General features: G+C 34.8%; 1 protein-coding gene across 1 annotated transcript in view; it reads left to right on the forward strand.

Annotated features, from left to right (window-relative positions):
• BLTP1 (bridge-like lipid transfer protein family member 1) overlaps positions 1-19612 on the forward strand; it is a 208736-nt gene that overhangs the window by 63158 nt on the left and 125966 nt on the right. The window contains exons 21-26 of the mRNA XM_058437034.1: positions 7071-7298; positions 8062-8199; positions 12229-12408; positions 14442-14570; positions 16864-16983; positions 17679-17959. Of these exons, the coding sequence (XP_058293017.1) occupies positions 7071-7298; positions 8062-8199; positions 12229-12408; positions 14442-14570; positions 16864-16983; positions 17679-17959 (1076 nt within the window). The remainder of the gene's footprint in view (positions 1-7070; positions 7299-8061; positions 8200-12228; positions 12409-14441; positions 14571-16863; positions 16984-17678; positions 17960-19612) is intronic.

The raw sequence follows: 19612 nt of genomic DNA on the forward strand, positions 1-19612 counted from the left end.
TAAAAATTAGCAAATGTTCTCTGCTATGTTGGATATTCAGTGTTCCCTAAAGAATTTGATATTAATTATTTCCATTTCAGATAATTAAGTGGAGATTGCTTTAGTAGCAAATTGAACATTAGACCCAAGGGAATCTTTTTTCTTTTTACTGTAATAATCTACAGGAATCTAAACTTTTTTTTTTTTATTGTACTTTAGGTTTTAGGGTACATGTGCACAATGTGCAGGTTTGTTACATATGTATCCATGTGCCATGTTGTTTTGCTGCACCCATTAACTCGTCATTTAGCATTAGGTATATCTCCTAATGCTGTCCCTTCCCCCTCCCCCCACCCCACAACAGTCCCCGGAGTGTGATGTTGCCCTTCCTGTGTCCATGAGTTCTCATTGTTCAATTCCCACCTATGAGTGAGAACATGCGGTGTTTGGTTTTTTGTCCTTGTGATAGTTTACTGAGAATGATGTTTTCCAGTTTCATCCATGTCCCTACAAAGGACATGAACTCATCATTTTTTATGGCTGCATAGTATTCCGTGGTGTATATGTGCCACATTTTCTTAATCCAGTCTATCGTTGATGGACATTTGGGTTGGTTCCAAGTCTTTGCTATTGTGAATAGTGCCGCAATAAACATACGTGTGCATGTGTCTTTATAGCAGCATGATTTATAATCCTTTGGGTATATACCCAGTAATGGGATGGCTGGGTCAAATGGTATTTCTAGTTCTAGATCCCTGAGGAATCGCCACACTGACTTCCACAATGGTTGAACTAGTTTACAGTCCCACCAACAGTGTCAAAGTGTTCCTATTTCTCCACATCCTCTCCAGCACCTGTTGTTTCCTGACTTGTTAATGATGGCCATTCTAACTGGTGTGAGATGGTATCTCATTGTGGTTTTCGTTTGCATTTCTCTGATGACCAGTGATGAGGAGCATTTTTTCATGTGTTTTTTGGCTGCATAAATTTCTTTTTTTGAGAAGTATCTGTTCATGTCCTTCGCCCACTTTTTGATGGGGTTGTTTGTTTTTTTCTTGTAAATTTGTTAGAGTTCATTGTAGATTCTGGATATTAGCCCTTTGTCAGATGAGTAGGTTGCAAAAATTTTCTCCCATTTTGTAGGTTGCCTGTTCACTCTGATGGTAGTTTCTTTTGCTGTGCAGAAGCTCTTTAGTTTAATGAGATCCCATTTGTCAATTTTTGCTTTTGTTGCCATTGCTTTTGGTGTTTTAGACATGAAGTCCTTGCCCACGCCTATGTCCTGAATGGTATTGCCTAGGTTTTCTTGTAGGGTTTTAATGGTCTTAGGTCTAACATTTAAATCTTTAATCCATCTTGAATTAACTTTTGTATAAGGTGTAAGGAAGGGATCCAGTTGCAGCTTTCTACATATGGCTAGCCAGTTTTCCCAGCACCATTTATTAAATAGGGAATCCTTTCCCCATTTCTTGTTTTTGTCAGGTTTGTCAAAGATCAGATAGTTGTAGATATGCGGCATTATTTCTGAGGGCTCTGTTCTGTTCCATTGATCTATGTCTCTGTTTTGGTACCAGTACCATGCTGTTTTGGTTACTGTAGCCTTGTAGTATAGTTTGAAGTCAGGTAGCATGATGCCTCCAGCTTTGTTCTTTTGGCTTAGGATTGACTTGGCGATGCGGGCTCTTTTTTGGTTCCATATGAACTTTAAAGTAGTTTTTTCCAATTCTGTGAAGAAAGTCATTGGAAGCTTGATGGGGATGGCATTGAATCTATAAATTACCTTGGGCAGTATGGCCATTTTCATGATATTGATTCTTCCAACCCATGAGCATGGAATGTTCTTCCATTTGTTTGTATCCTCTTTTATTTAATTGAGCAGTGGTTTGTAGTTCTCCTTGAAGAGGTCCTTCACATCCCTTGTAAGTTGGATAATCTACCATCAGAGAATACTACAAGCATCTCTATGCAAATAAACTAGAAAATCTAGAAGAAATGGATAAATTCCTCGACAAATACACCCTCCCAAGACTAAGCCAGGAAGAAGTTGAATCTCTGAATAGACCAATAACAGGCTCTGAAATTGTGGCAATAATCAAGAGCTTACCAACCAAAAACAGTCCAGGACCTGATGGATTCACAGCCAAATTCTACCAGAGGTACAAGGAGGAACTGGTACCATTCCTTCTGAAACTATTCCAATCGATAGAAAAAGAGGGAATCCTCCCTAACACATTTTATGAGGCCAGCATCGTCCTGATACCAAAGCCTGGCAGAGACATAACCAAAAAAGAGAATTTCAGACCAATATCCTTGATGAACATTGATGCAAAAATCCTCAATAAAATACTGGCAAACCGAATCCAGCAGCACATCAAAAAGCTTATACACCATGATCAAGTGGGCTTCATCCCTGGGATGCAAGGCTGGTTCAACATACGCAAATCAATAAATGTAATCCAGCATATAAACAGAACCAAAGACAAAAACCACATCATTATCTCAACAGATGCAGAAAAGGCCTTTGACATAACTCAACAACCCTTCATGCTAAAAACTCTCAATAAATTAGGTATTGATGGGACGTATCTCAAAATAATAAGAGCTATCTATGACAAACTCACAGCCAATATCATACCGAATGGGCAAAAACTGGAAGCATTCCCTTTGAAAAGTGGCACAAGACAGGGATGCCCTCTCTCACCACTCCTATTCAACATAGTGCTGGAAGTTCTGGCCAGGGCAGTCAGGCAGGAGAAGGAAATAAAGGGTATTCAATTAGGAAAAGAGGAAGTCAAATTGTCCCTGTTATGCAGATGACATGATTGTATATCTAGAAAACCCCATCGTCTCAGCCCAAAATCTCCTTAAGCTGATTAGCAACTTCAGCAAAGTCTCAGGATACAAAATCAATGTACAAAAATCACCAGCATTCTTATACACCAATAACAGACAAACAGAGAGCCAAATCATGAGTGAACTCCCATTCACAATTGCTTCAAAGAGAATAAAATACCTAGGAATCCAGCTTACAAGGGATGTGAATTGAAACTTTTTTAAGATTTACGATGATAACAGACTACAAGGGAATTTTTAAAAAATAAGAGATCTGTTGCCTAGGATCATTAAAAATGAGTTAAAATGAGTGCTGGTAACTGTTTTGTTTTGTGGGTACATGTTAGTATGCTGAGACCTAATAGTAGTTGAATTCTTAGATCAGCTGTTTGGGGACAGAGGTGGGACAGAGGTGATTTTCTGGGGGCCATTTACAGAGGGAAGTATCAAAGGAGTTTTTCCACTTTACACTTGACTCTGGACTCTGCCTACTGCAAACTTTGTGAACAGTCATCAGGACTGGGATGGAATGTGTATTTCGTAATGGCATCTGGAGGGGAGAACTGCTGCTCTGAACATCTTTAAGTTTTGTTTGTTTGTTTACTTTATTTCAATAGTTTTGGGGAACAGGTAGTTTTTGGTTACATGGATAAGTTCTTTAGTGGTGATTTCTGAGATTTTGGTGCACCCGTCACCTGAGCAGTGTACACTATACTCAGTGTGTAGCCTTTTATCCCTCACCCCCCGTCCCATCCTTCCTCTCGAGTCTCCAAAGTCTGTTACATCATTCTTATGCCTTTGTGACCTCATAGCTTATCCCCCACTTATGAGTGCAAACATATATTTGGTTTTCCATTAATGAGTTTCTTCACTTAGAATAATGGTCTCCAATTCCATCGAGGTTGCTGTGAATGCCATTATTTCATTCCTTTTTATGGCTGAGTAGTATTCCATGGTATATATATGTGTGTGTGTGTGTGTGTATCTATCTTATTTTTATCTGTCTGTCTGTCTATCTATCTATCTATCTATCTATCTATCTATCTATCTATCGATCTATCTATCTATCTACCACATTTTCTTTATCCATTCATTGGTTGTTGGGCATTAAGGTTGGTTCCATATTTTTCAATTGTGAACTGTGCTTCTATGAACATGCATGTTCAAGTGTCTTTTTCATATAATGACTTCTTTTATTTTGGTAAATACCCAGTAGTGGAATTGCTGGATCGAATGGTAGTTCTGCATTTAGTGGGAATCTCCATTCTGTTTTCCATAGTGGTTGTACTAGTTTACATTCCCACCAGCAGTGTAAAAGTGTTCCCTTTTCACCACATCCACACCAACATCTATTATTTTTGATTTTTAAATTATGGCCATTCTTGCAGGAGTAAGGTGGTATCACATTGTGGTTTTGATTGCATTTCCCTAATCATTAGTGATGTTGAACATTTTTCATATGTTTGTTGGCCATTTGTGTATCTTCTTTTGAGTAATGTCTATTCATGTCCTTTGCCCACTTTTTGATGGGATTATTTGTTTTTTCCTTGCTTATTTGTTTGAGTTCCCTGTAGATTCTGTATATTAGTGCTTTGTCAGATGCATAGTTTGTGAAGATTTTCTCCCACTCTGTGGGTTGTCTGTTTATTCTGCTGATTATTTCTTTTGCTGTGCAGAAGTTTTTTAGTTTAATTAGGTCCCATTTATTTATTTTTGTTTTCGTTGCATTTGCTTTTGGGTTCTTGGTGAATAATTCTTTGCCTAAGCCAATGTCTAGAAGAGTCTTTCTGATGTTATCTTAGAATTTTTATGGTTTCGTGTCTTAGATTTAAGTCTTTGATCTATCTTGAGTTGATTTTTCTATAAGGTGACAGATGAGGATACAGTTTCATTCTTCTACTTGTGGCTTGCCAGTTATCCCGGCACAATTTGCTGAATAGGTTTTTGTTTCTTATTTTGTTTATGTGATGTATCACATTTATTGATTTGTGTATAAACCATCCCTGCATCCCTGGTATGAAACCCATTTTTCGCACTTTATGTTTTTGTATGCTTTGTCGATGGTCAGTTGGCTGCAAGTATTCGGCTCTATTTTGGCTTTATTTTGGGTTTTCTATTCTGTTCCATTGGTCTGCATGCCTGTTTTTATAACAGTACCTTGGTGTTTTGGTAACGATAGCCTTGTAGTATATAGTTTGAAGTCGGGTAATGTAATGCCTCCAGATTTGTTCTTTTTGCTTAGTCTTACTTTCGCTATGCAGGCTCTTTTTTGGTTCCATATGAATTTTAGGATTTTTTTTTTTCTGGTTGAATGAAGAATTACGGTAGTATTTTAATGGGAATTGCAATTAATTCATAGATTGCTTTTGGCAGTATGGTCATTTTCACAATATTGATTCTACCCAATTTGTTGAATAGGTTTTTGTTTCTAATTTTGTTTATGTGATATATCACATTTATTGACTCATCCCTACATCCCTGGTGTGAAACCCACTGGATCATGGTGAGTTATCTTTTTGATATGCTCTTAGAGTCAGTTAGCTAGTATTTTGTTGAAGATTTTTGCATCTTTGTTCATCAGGGATATTGATCTTTAGTTTTCTTTTTTAAATGTCTTTTTCTGGTTTTGGTATTAGGGTGATACTGCCTTCAAAGAATGATTTAGGGAGGACTCCCTGTTTATCTTTTGGAATAGTTTCGGCAGGATTGGTACCAATACTTTTTTAAATGTCTAATGGAATTCAGCTGTGAATCCATCTGGTCCTGGGCTTTTTTTTGTTGGCAATTTTTAAAAATTACTTTTTCTCTCTCACTGTTTGTTATTCATCTCTTCAGAGTTTCTGTTTCTTCCTGGTTTAATCTAGGAGGTTTGCATATTTCTAGGAATTTATCCATCTCCTCTGGATTTTCCAGTTTGTTGTTCACTTAAAGGTGTTCATAGTAGCCTTGAATGATCTTTTGTATTTCTGTGCTATCGGTTATAATATCTCCAGTTTTGTTTCTAATTGATCTTATTTGGATCTTCTCTCTTCTTTTCTTGGTTAATCTCATGGATGGTCCATCTTTTTTTTAATCTTGTCGAACCAGCTTTTTGTTTTATCTCTTCAAGTTTTTAACGTTGATGGAACTCAGTCGGACATTTATGTTATTTTTTAAAAATTCAATGTTGGAATTTAAAATATAACCCAGTGTTTTCTGTTACATTTGTGCATAAATTTGTCCATGCTTCAGAATTGTATTATAAAGACAGTTATTAAGATTTCAAGCAGGTTTCGAGTGGCATCTGTAATTAGGAGGTGGACAGCAATAGGGAATAGAGGAAAAAGCACTGGTTTTGTGAGCCTGTAGGTTTGGGATTTAAATATTAATCCCCCTACCAATTAACTGTATGACTTTAAGCCCTTCAACATTATTTCCTATGAAAAGATATTATGTACTGATGTCCATAACTCTAGTCAGAAAATAACTTTGTCGGTAACCAAAGTGCAGACTTTACCAAAATACTGTCTTGGTTCTGATATTTAACAGATATGCTGACAATGTTAGCAGGAATATTTAACAACTTTTATTTACTACTGATAGATCAAATGGCCAAAATTTAAATTTAGAATCAATGGGAAGAAATAATTTAAATTCAAGCTAAATTTATATTTTCATGCAAAAGAAAACAATAGTTGAAACACTTCTGCATAAAAAACCAGGATTGAACTATGTGAAAGGAATTTTTGATAATTGTTGGTAACACATGCCTTTATCTCATCAATAACCAAGATTGGATATTTTTATTAAAGCTGTTAAAACATGCCCGATAAATATTCCAACAGGAATTTGTGAATTGTACTAGTTACCTAATTGAATTTAGCCAGACTGATTTTCAGTGAATTGCTTCCCCCAAAGGATGTCCTCGGTATTGCCTGCGAACTCTGAGTAGCAGTGATTGAAAACTTTTTAACCATGCAAACCTTCAGAGGTCTCTGAGGACCTAACTTACAAGGTTTTGCTGTAATTGGGGCCATGTCATGAAGTTTTTCTATAAAATAGGCTTCTGTAACTTTTTTACTACTGAGTATTATTTGCCAAGCAGCTGTGTGTAAGTCTTAGCATATGTTTTCTTTTGTATTTTAAGACAATAGGCCTGATGCATTTTTATTAAATATAATAGGTTAAGGAAATGCATAATTTACAAATTTAGGCTCATAGGTGAAAATATATTTATTTACCTCTTTTGACAGCAATTTGTGTTTTCTTAATATTTATAGGAAAACTACTTTGGGGAAGATGACATGTATATGGATTTTGAAGAGGTTATCTCAAGTCCTGTTTTGTCACTGTCAACATCATCCAGCTCTGGGTGGACTGCTGTTGGAATGGAAAATGACAAAAAGGAAAATGAAGGTTCAGCCAAGTCAATTCATCCACTTGCCTTGCGTCCTTGGGATATTACTGTACTTGTTAATTTGTACAAAGTTCATGGGCGTCTTCCTGTTGTAAGTGTTTACACATCAAAGTAGTCTGGAATATATTATAACATCCACCTGTGTATAGACATGAAGCATTCAGCACACACTTAGAAAAAGAAAATCAGATTTAAAACTTCTAAATTTATTCTTTTACTGTTATAAAACTCATGTATTTTCTTCATAATATGATTACTTGATCATTGGTAATTTTTATTTTCTATTTTTCTTCTAATTTAACTTTAGCTCCTTCTTTGCTATTTGTGTAACGTCAGGACATTGTGTCATACCTTGAGTTGTTGGGTTTATAATTAACCTGATGGGTATTAAAGGACTTTACATTTTCTTAGCTTTTATCTCTAGACCCCAGACCAGTCTGGGGCCTTATGGTGGACCTGTTATAAAATGGAGTTTCTGGCTTGACCCTGGGGGTTGAATTATGTAGTTTGGATCTAGCACAGTATCCTGGGTCACTCTAAGGACAACCCGTGGACCTGTTCTGGCTGACATGGAATGATATTAAATTGCCCCAAGAACCCAGGGACTTTGGAGCAGGGCCAGATGAGGTGTGTGTCCGTGTCGCAGTGGGGTGGTGGGGCCGGTGGCCCTCTGTTGCTTAGTGCAGCTAACGATCCTACTGAGGTACAGAATAGTTATTTTTGTCAGTAATCATAGTTTCTCTGTTTTGAAAAACAAATTCTCTTAATCGTGACAGATGTGATTTTTATTTTCCTGTACTTCCTTACTTTTTGCCTTTTCTGCATTTCAACTATGCTATTTCGTTTGACTGTAGCATGGAACTACTGATGGTCCCGAATGCCCTACAGCTTTCTTGGAAAGACTATGTTTTGAAATGAAAAAAGGATTTAGGGAGACCATGCTGCAACTTATCCTGTCACCCCTGAATGTGTTTGTCAGTGATAACTATCAGGTAAGGTGAAAATGAAATGTGGTGGAGACATAGAGATTTATTATTAATATTTATTGGGTTAAAACAATGTATTAGCTTCTGTGCATGGACTTTGTAGCTCTTTAAGTTGGAGACTTTTAAGTTAACTGTATTAAGAAGTTTTTGTATGTATGTTTATGTGTATGAGAGTTGTTTCAAGAATCTCAATTTTCTTTTGCTGCTCCCTATTTCTGTGATCCCAATTATATTTTATACCTTTGCTATTATAATAGAAATGGAAATAAATACTTTCTCAAATATTTATGGAAGGGAAAAGTTAACTATATAAAATGTTGGTAGGTTCTATTGAGTATCACAGCATAAATGTTAATATTAACCAGTACCATAATATTTTAAAACGTGTGTATCTACATGATCAATGATTTATTCTTATTCATCTAATGTAAGATACTTTGTTAATTCCTTCAAGATACCTCTGGGCTCTTTTAAAAGAGAACCAATGATATTCATCAAGTGAGAATTTGAGAATGTATTACATTTCTGGGTAGAATATAATTTTATTTTTTTTCATGCCAAATGGCTTTCCGTGGCACCTACCACCACTTTATATGCCCCTGTCTTACTTTTAATCAAGTTGTGTGATTTAGAAATATAAATGGAACTTAATACAAGACAAAGTAAAATTATAAATGGGAAGATGAATCTGACACCCAGAAATCATCAATGAATGACCATTTATTATGATTATATGTAGTAACTGATCATTTTATTTAAAATAGCATATCTCTTTTTCATTCTTTTTCTGTCACGACTATATTTTTCTTCATGGAATTTAATTTTTCATACATATATTTGATATATATGAGATCATATTAGCTAAAACTTAATATGTGCTAGGCATTGTTTTTGTTTTGCCACAGAATGTGCGTTTCAGGTTTTAAACTTTTATTTTGAAATAATTATAGTTTCACAGGAAGTTACAAAGATCAGAGTGATCCTGTGTGTACTCTTTACCCAGTTTTTTTCCATGGTAAAGTTATTTTACATAATTATAGTATCAAAACAAGGAAACTGACGTTGATACAATGTGTGTGCGTAGTTCTAGGTCTTCTTATCATGTGTAGATTCATGTAACCACCAAAATGAAGATACAGAACTATTCTGTCATCACAAAGATCTCACATAACACATTATTTTAACTTGCCATATTAACCTTAAAAAAAAAAAAAAAAAAACTTGTCCTCCTCTCTATAATTAGTAGGTCATTAGAATTGGTTGTTTTTTATTCTGGGAGGCAGGTATGTGGAGAGGAAGCCCATCTCCCTTTTTCGGTCTATTAAGGAAATTAATAAAAGGAAAAGGGAAAGTCTTCTATGGATGAGCTCTGAGAATCTTAGATGACTATCCCTGGTTTTTTATGAGTACCTGGTAACACTTCAGCTTTTAATCACTGCACTTTTAAAAGGCTTTTCCAGACATAGAAAACATTTTATTGAGCTGATTATGAATGTTCACATTAATTCTTATTATAGAGGTATGGCAAACTTGTAGAGAGACTGAATTATAAAGTATGACTTATTTGGGGATTAGAGAAGGAGTTCGTGGAGTAGAGATATCAAGGTCAAAGTAGAAGTACTAGTGATAATTCATTTCCCCGATTGTTGACAACTTACCCCAAAGACAAAGATACCATATATATCCTCTTGGAATTTGCTTGTCTACTTACCTTGTTTACATTCTATAGTGTTGACACGACTATTCCTAAGAATTTTTTTCTTCATCTGTTGTTATATTATCTAATGTTCTTTCACAGTGAGAAGGTTCACACTGTGTCTACTCCCAAGGCTCAAATCTGGGTTACCCACTTGTAGTTTATCCTGGGTAGCATCAGTCTCTTAACTCAAGGCTTCAAGATGAAGGATCTAAGGTGACTGATGGACTACTGTGTCCCATTATGAAACTATGCACTTTTTACTTTGTGGTCATCTTATGTATTAGTTTCATAGGGATGCCATAACAAAGTATCCTATACTAGGTGACATAAAAGAACAGAAATTTATTCTCTCACAGTTCTGGAGGTTCAAAGTCCTAAATCAAGGTGTTGGCGGGGTCACATTCTGTCTGAGCTGTAGGGGAAGATCCTTCCTTGCCTCTTCTTAGACTCTGGTGGTTGCTAGCAATCCCTGGTATTCACTCAAATTTCTGCCTCCATCTCGACTGGCTGCCACTCTTTCTCTGTGCCTGTGTGTCCTACTTTCTCTCCTCTTATAGGGATACCAGTCATATTGGATTAGGGCCCACCATCATTGTAACCTTATCATAACCTAATTATATCCACAAAAATCCTGTTTTCAAAAAAGATCATATTCACAGGTTCCAGGGCTTCAGACTTGAACATACATTTTTGAGGGATGCCATTCAACCCACAAATGATGCAAACTGCAATAAAATTTAGAATATAATATTTATTGGTTTATCATGTAAGCTATACCTTAGGAAAGCCCAAGATCCACATGTAATTTTGAGATTAAAAAATCTCATAAAAATCTTATACTGAGAATTATTGAGTCTCAGTGTCAGAAGATAACTTTCTTGACCACTCTCCCCAGTTCCCTCAGTAAAAAAGGTAAGGAAATTAATGCCTGGAGAAGTCAGGTGATTTTATATAAAGTCACACAGCTTGGATGAAAATAAAATGAAAAATTGGATCAGAAGAGCTTCTAGAGTGATAATTGTAGTCACAATTTGAATTTTTTTAAAAAAAGTTTCTTATGAATTAGAGTTAGCCCTTATCCTTAAAAAAAATTTTTTTAAGACTGTTTCCCAACATATATTGAAAGCAAAGAACACTAACCCTGTGAGATAGCCTAGACATACATGAAGAGGACTACTGTAATAAAACTAGGTTGGGAAATAATCTGTGAACTGCCTCAATGTATACTGGTATGTTGAAGGTTCTGTGAACACTTGCTGTGAAGAAATCTGTCTACTCAGCAGCATCTACTTTTTGTGGTCACTGTTAGGTGCAGTGATACTTGGTACATAAGGCAGAAATGGTTATTAATGAACCTGGGGGAGAAGATAAATATTGAGAACATTAAAATTAAGATAAATAATTTCAAGTATAAAAAGTGCCACAAGGTGAGGTAGGCAGTGCTCTGGTAGCATTTAATGGTCTGGAGGCAAGAACAGGATCAGATTTGTATGTTTAGAAGATCTCTGTGATTACTCATAGAGTATGGAGCAGAGATATAAAAAGTTAATGCCTTGGAAAGGTCCTGGCAAGAGGTGATACTATTTGGACCAGGATGAGGGCACTGAAGATGAAAAAAAGTCAATGCATTTGTGAGAGACTGGGAGGTAGATTTAACAGAAATTGGTGACTGATCAGTAGGGCATTTCCAAACTTATTTGATTCTTTATTCTTAATAATATGTGGAACTAGTGTTCCATGAAATAATCTGTGTTATGGCATATCCTTTATTTCTCTGAATATGTCAGAAATGTTCCCTTTGAAATACATGCTGCTTTTTAGTAGTGAGTATGAAATTATTCTCTGTAAGGTAAAACTTTCCTTGTATTTACATAGTCCTCAGAATCTGTATGGAAGTTTACTTTTCCCCACCATTCTTCATTGTTTGGTCTTAATGGTCTGTGTTCTTCAGTGTTATCTTCCTTTTAAAAAATATTTTAATCTCATGATTCTTAGATTTCTTACAAAAGACTGGTCTGTTGTATTCCCTGTCAGAGTACTACTGTAGTTTCTTGTTATTCATAAAGGCAGTTACCAATCAGAGATCTGTCTACTTTTTAGGACTCAGCTATCTTGCTTTTTATAATAATTGGGCTCTCATAGGTATTGTTCATTAAAGATGCTTAACTCAGAATACCTCTGTGGGTACAAGGTTGTGTTAGGAGCTTGTGGATTCTGAAGCCTTATAGATGGCATGATTTTATTGTTCATCTCTGCAGGGGGTGTGGGGGGAAACAACTAGAAATTATAATGTGATTTTCTTATACATTTTACAGTCTCATCATTATTGTTTTCAGCAGCGACCCCCTGTGGATGAAGTACTCAGGGAAGGTCACATCAATTTGTCAGGTCTCCAGCTGAGAGCACACGCTATGTTCTCAGCAGAAGGTCTTCCTTTGGGAAGCGATTCCTTAGAATACGCATGGTTAATTGATGTGCAGGCTGGAAGTCTTACAGCTAAGGTCACAGCACCACAGGTATGGTTTTCAGAGTACTATCTCCTGACTTATTTTCTTTTTCCTTTCTCTACCCACCTTCTCAAGAATAACTTGTATGCCTGTTTGAATGTTCATTGCATTTCCACTGATGGCATTCTGATGGGAGTCATTCTTGCCATTCAGAATTTTAGTTATAGGTGAGTCAGAGACAAGTTTCACTTTTCTGAGCCACATATAATTTGTTGGGTGTAATGTGTGTAGATCTATATAATATTTCAAAGAATTTGAGACTTTCTTTGGTAAAAATTCAGGATGAGTACTTTTCTAGAAGTCATTAATATATTATTAAAATTATATTACTTGGCCCTCCATTGTTGGAAAAATCTTATTTTTCTACTATATGGAGTAATTTTCTAAGAACTTTGTTTTCTTACATATGTTTAAAGTAGGATTTGAAAGTAGCCCTTATGATGCTACGGATTAGGTAATAAGGTTCTTTGCTTGTTATGTCCCAAAGCAAGATTACATCATTTGTACCTGCTGTTAGTGATGTGCATAATAGTTTCAAAAAATAAAAGTGAATTTACTGGTAAGTAAGTCTGGTCTAGAATTCTAGATGTGATCCTTTTGGATAAATTCTCCCCCACCACCCCTTTCACTTAATCCTTAGAAGGCACAAAAGCCTTAATATAATATTTGTATCTAATTGGCCACTGAAGTTTACTTGAATTGCCGTATTATTGTAACATTTCACCGGAGTCATGTATTTATTATAATATGAATGCTCATCTTGATATTTCAAAAGACTGGAATTTGATAGGAATGTTACATACTCAATTTTGATAAAAAGTTATAGAATGGGTATAAAACATGTAATTTAGAGGTAGGTAGTAGCAACAAGAAAGTAATAAAGAACCTAGATGCCCTTCATACCTGGAAGAAATCATCAGAGGGTAGCAAAAATTAATATTCTAGAAATGGTGAGAAAATGAATAGAATTGAAAAGGGATATTTTGGAGTTGAACGTCATCTCAATATAATATTAGAATGTATAATGATATTTAAAAAAATATGTGAAAAGAAATGCATAATGGAATGTATAAAAATGGATGAAAAGCAATAGTCATTGCTCACTGGCCTTGTAACTGTCCTCTCCTTATTATCTCCCATTTCCCATCCCTAAGTATACAAGTAAAAACTGAAATTTTTCAGTTTCCAAAGCAGCTTGTTCCTTAAGAAGGGAATAAAGCCATGCTGACCCTGCAAGACTGGGTACAATTCCTTTATTCTAAGGACTGCTAGAATCTTACATGTTTATAAATTGCCTTTATAAGGTAAAACATTTCTCTTTCTTCTGCATAAAATCTTGGCATCACTGTTTGCTGCACAGTTCATGAATCTGTAGGTACTTTTATGTTTATTCCATTCTCTGTATGTTTTAAAAGTAAAATTTATATTTTCCAAGAGTTTAAATTATGTACTTATTTGGGGGGATAATGTCATGTGTATCTATCCCTCAATGTTTTTAACAGCTCTAATCAATTAAGGTTTTTTTTTTTTTAAACTGAAGATTTGAAGAATTATGATATATGCTTACTTAAGCTTCTATTTACATAAACAAAAGTGCTTTAATCTTCAAAATACCTGGTCTTAAAAAAATTGTAGCTCAATGTGATATTTAGATACTTTTTCACATAAAAGTTTGGTTTATGATTGGAGAATTTTAGGTGCTTTTCTATGTGGAGATTTCAGTTAGCTATATAAGAGGGAAGATATATAACCTTGAATGAAAGGATTTGCGTTAAAAGTTGCTGAAGTGAAATTTTTCAGTTGAAATGAGTTTTCATTTTGACAATGCATTTTGTCATTCATAAAGGAAAAGTAACATAAGCATATAAATGATATTAAAGGTAGAAAAAAATCATTGGCTAACAAGTTGCTTATTTAGCAGAAGTTTTAAGACAGTGTTTGGGTTCTTTCAAGCTACGTTAACATTCTTCAGAAGCTTTTGAACTCTAAACACTTGTTTAGAATGCTAACAGTGTTGTCAACTTGTCACTGATTATCTGTAGCTGGCGTGCCTTTTGGAGTGGGGACAGACATTTGTTTTTCATGTGGTATGTCGGGAGTATGAACTGGAAAGACCAAAATCAGTAATAATATGTCAGCATGGAATTGATCGTCGGTTCTGTGAATCCAAGGTATGTTAACAAATATGTTAGCAATATTATAAACATTTATGAATTTTAAAAAACGGAATATTGAGATATCAGCTTCAAGTCAAATACACATAGCCATGAAGCAAACTAGTTTTTTCAGTTAATAAAATTATTTTTTAAATTCTTAGCCATTTTAGTTTTAAGTATCTAAAATATGAGGTAATTATTAAAACATACAAATTTAAAAATAAACAGAATTATAAAAATTATATTTTGCTTACATTTTTACTGTTAACATTCATGTCATATTGCATTATTATACTTGTTGAGATGTGGCTATATATTTATGTAGAATATTTAGAAATTGAAGCAAAGAGAAGGTTGAATTCTTCATATGACATGGTTTGCAGACCACTCTGGACATGCCATTTCTCCCATAATGTAATAGCAAGGTTGGTCATTTGCCAGGTTTCCTGACTCCACATGTTACGCTCTTTTCACAACATTGTGCCACCTTCATTAAGGGTCATTACAATATCTTCACAAGGGTTGCAAAAAGTAGATGGTAATCCCTAAAACCATGTGCAGTGGCAATGAAATGCATAGTATTATTGTGCAATAAATACCCTCCCTTATGAATTTGGGGAGGGAGGCATTTTCTTCCCCTGATTTTGGAAGCATGGTTATTTCAGAAAATCTGGAAAGCACGGCTGTTTCAAAAAAGGAAAATAACTTACCCTGGTTCTACAACACAGTGGTTAACAGCTTAGTTTTTCTTTCTAGTTCTTTCCTGTATGTGTCTTTCCTTTTTTGTTCTTCTGCTATACAAATTATATTTGTTTGCTGTTATATTACTGTGAATTGAAAGTAGTTCATCCTACTTTTATGTCCAAAAAAAATCTGTAACACATCCTTATATATTGACAATAAAGGAAACAGCTGTACTTGGTGATAAAATTATTTTTTTTCTTATTATAAACACATTGCCAGGCTCCGCAGAATTGGTTCCTTAGTCATAGGTCAGGCAGGCAGTTTTTTATGGATAATACACACATACCTTTAGGTGCCTCCCCCTCCTTTTTCTTTTTCTTTTTTTAACTTAAAGTTTGTATGTTGCATAAAAATTTTTTTTTTTTTTTTTTTGAAACAGAGTCTCGCTGTGTCACCCAGGCTGGAGTGCTGTGGCGCCATCTCGGCTTACTGCAAACTCCGCCTCCTGGGTTCATGCCACTCTCCTGCCTCAGCCTCCCTAGTAGCTGGGACTACAGGCGCCCGCCACCATGCCTGGCTAATTTTTTGTGTTTTTAGTAGAGATGGGGTTTCACTGTGTTAGCCAGGATGGTCTCGATCTCCTGACCTCGTGATCCGCCTGCCTTTGCCTCCCAAAGTGCTGGGAATTACAGGCGTGAGCCACTGCGCCCAGCTCTTAAATTTTTAAAAATAAGTTTCATTGAGGCATAATTTACAGTAAATTCATCCTTTTAAAGTTGTACAGTTTTAGTTTTGACAAATGCTGTATATACCTGTGTAACTATTACCACCAGTGAAGATATAGAACATTTCTATCACCTTAGAAAATTCCTTTGTGTGTCTTTGCAGTCACCCCCTACCTCAGGCAACTACTGATCTCCATTCTGTCACTTTAGTTTGTTTAGGTCTATTTTTGTCCAGAGGAAATATATCCTTATAGAGTATTGACGACACTGTAAGACACCTGTTTCTAGTTCTGGCTCTGCCACTATGAGCATTTTCATGCTATTGGGCCAATAATTTACTCAGGGCTGCCATCTCTTCAAGAAATTTATTGATGTAGGTGATATATACATTTTCTTCTAACCTAAACATCATAAAAATCTGTGTTTTAGTAGTAAAATAAAATTAATGTGGATTGTCTTAGATATCATATTTACAGTTAATATATTTGTGTGTGTGTGTGAAAATACATCTGTGTGTATGGAGTACCTGTAAGAAAACCTTACAACTCTAAACTCATACAATTCTTGTAAACCTGTGACACTGTTTTACTTTTCACTTTACTTTGCTTATCCTCTCTGAGTTTCAATAAGAAGTTGTATATGTATTGTCCATTAGACTTGCTACTTGCCCCTTCTGAATGAAAATGGTGCATACTTATTGTTTTCTAATGTATAGTTTTCTAATTGATAACACTTTAACTGCTGATTTCATTTATTATTATAAAAGAATGAAATTAGACTGATTTTTAAAAAATACATCAATAACTAGATTTTTTGTGTTTATTTAAAGAAGATGACTTAAGTGTCAAAATAATAAGTTGATGGTGATGATTTAGATGTACAATCCTTTTTTATTTTAGTTGAGTTGTATTCCTGGGCCTTGTCCAACTTCAGATGATTTGAAATATACTATGATTCGTTTAGCAGTAGATGGAGCCGATATTTACATTGTTGAGCATGGTTGTGCTACAAATATAAAGGTAAGTGTTTTGCTTGGCTGCTGTAGTGCTTTTTCGTTTTTACTAAACCAAACCTCTATTTCTTGAAATAAAACACATTTATAGTTTGTCATCTCACAGACTGCCACAAAATTTTAGGAGAAAGCTTTCTATTTTTTACTAATCCATGTTCTCTTCCAGTATTATTTTTTTTAAGGCATACTTTCACCAGTTATTTACTCTAACTGAGTTATTATAACATTGCTTTATGGGAGGGATATAAAATAGTAGGTTGCTTTTATTTCAAGGATATAAACTGGTTGTGCTTTTAAATGATTTGATTTTTGAATGTCTTTAGGATTCATACATTTATATTTTCTGCCTGGCTCTTGAAAACATTTGTTTCCCACTCTTTTATGGATTGTAGTGTAAAATCAAGCCTTGTTAAGTTTCTATGATTTTATTGTTTACTTCTCTTGTTCGCCTGTGGATTTCTGCTTTTTTCCTTTTATCCTCTTTTTAAAAAATTGTCTATTTTTGTTTTTATTTTGTTTAACTTTTCTGTTTCCTTCTTGTCCCTTTCCCATTTTTTCCCTTTTTTATTTCTTTTTCCTTTATTTTCTCCTTCCATTTATGTTTTACTCTATTTGAAACGATCACCTATTCAGTAGTTTTGGCTAAGCTACTTAAAAATACAGAAATTACACTTTTGTTTCATTTTCTTCATTCAATTTTAGATGGGTGCAATTCGAGTTGCAAACTGTAATCTCCACAATCAGTCGGTTGGGGAAGGAATCAGTGCTGCAATTCAGGATTTTCAAGTGAGACAGTACATTGAGCAATTAAATAATTGCAGAATTGGACTTCAGCCTGCAGTGCTACGGAGGGCCTATTGGCTTGAAGCTGGGTCAGCCAATTTAGGACTTATTACTGTTGATATTGCTTTAGCTGCTGACCATCATTCTAAACATGAGGCACAAAGACATTTCTTAGAAACTCATGATGCCAGAACTAAGAGGTAAGTGAAAATGTTAAGAATGGCAGTAGTCTCCTGTTCAGATGAAAAAAACTAGATAATTATAGAGGAAATTCTACTGAGAGAATGGACTAAGAATATTTTAAATAAAGACCTAATATGATTGTGCTGCTGCACCTCAATGAATATATAAGGACCTGATATTTAAGTAAATACATATCTTGTCTCTGGTGATGGTGTAGTTGTTGGAAATAACATTATTTTCTGATGTGTTTCTAAGTCTATACCATGTATGCCAACAGTGAAACAAGTTTACGTTACGGTCCCCAAATAACGTTTTTTAAAGTGCTACATTTTCTCTCTCACCACAGCTCTCCACTTTCAAGTCATCATTCATTCCTAGAAATCACAGTAGTACTATCGTCTACTGTATAAAACTCCTTTTATGGGCCTTCAGAACTGCAAGGAAGACTAAGAGTACTCAGGGCTATTTCCTTGGTCCTTAGGAAATTATTATTATATATGATTTAAAAAATTGCCAGCGCCTCTTACTGAATCACTTCTATTTAAAATGACAGTGTGACTTTTTCCATCCCCATCTTCCCCATTGTATATTTAATATGTGCTAATTCCAGAAATATAGGAAACTATTAAGAAACAAAAGAAAATAATGATCATAACCCCACCACATGAAATTTTATCTCCAGGATTTTGCTGGGTTTTTTTTTAATGCTTGAAATCATCCTGTATATACAGTTTAAAATTCTGCATGTTTGTATTAAACTTATATGCCAAGTATCTGGCCACATGATTAAACATTTTATAAAGATCCTTTTAAACAAATGATAATACATTACCAAAAAGACACAACATGTTTTATTTAGCCATTGCCCTTACATTAAATATTTAGATTGTTTCTAAATTTCCCATTATAAATGATAGAGGAACATTTTTGCACATAAAATATTTTCCCATGCTTTCTGGCTGTTTCCTTTAGATAATTTCCTGGAAGGGAGTATGAATGAGTTGAAAATTAAGACTTTTCATATGCATTCCCAAATTACTTGCCAGAAATTAATTTCAGTTTATATCCCCAATGGCGTTTTAGCTAGTCCCTGTCACCCTGCACCATTGCTACCTTTTGAGTGTTTTCTCTTAAGTGAAAAGTGGCATCTCTTTATTTTGCATTTATATATTTCTGAAATTAATACTTTAAAAACCATGTTTGTTAGCTGTTTCGATTTCTTCGCTTGTGAATTGAATGTTTATATTCTGTGTACATTTATTTACTGAGGTCTTGGTGGTTTTCCATTTTTAAGAGCTCTTTATAGATGATCACCCTTTTTGTGATCTCTGTTGCTAGTAGTTTACAGTTTGTTTTATCTTTTAATTTTGTTTTTATTTTCATATATGACTTTAATTTTATGCATTCAAATATGTCAGTTACTAATTTGAGAAAGCCATTCTTTTGCTAGTAATCAAATAGCATTTGTATTATTTTTTTCTTTTCCTTTTTCTTGTCAACATATAAAACTCGAATCCCTCTGGATTTTATATGGGGTGCGTGTGTATATTATTCTAGGTAAGGAGATAAATCGACATATTCATTTCTCTGTTTAACAAAATGTTCACTGTTATCTGTTAACTTTCCCAAAAGAACTTGGGAACCATTTTTCTGGTTAAAAAAAGAAAATC

Source organism: Hylobates moloch, unplaced genomic scaffold (assembly GCF_009828535.3).
Source record: "Hylobates moloch isolate HMO894 unplaced genomic scaffold, HMol_V3 SCAFFOLD_3, whole genome shotgun sequence".
NCBI lineage: Eukaryota > Metazoa > Chordata > Mammalia > Primates > Hylobatidae > Hylobates > Hylobates moloch.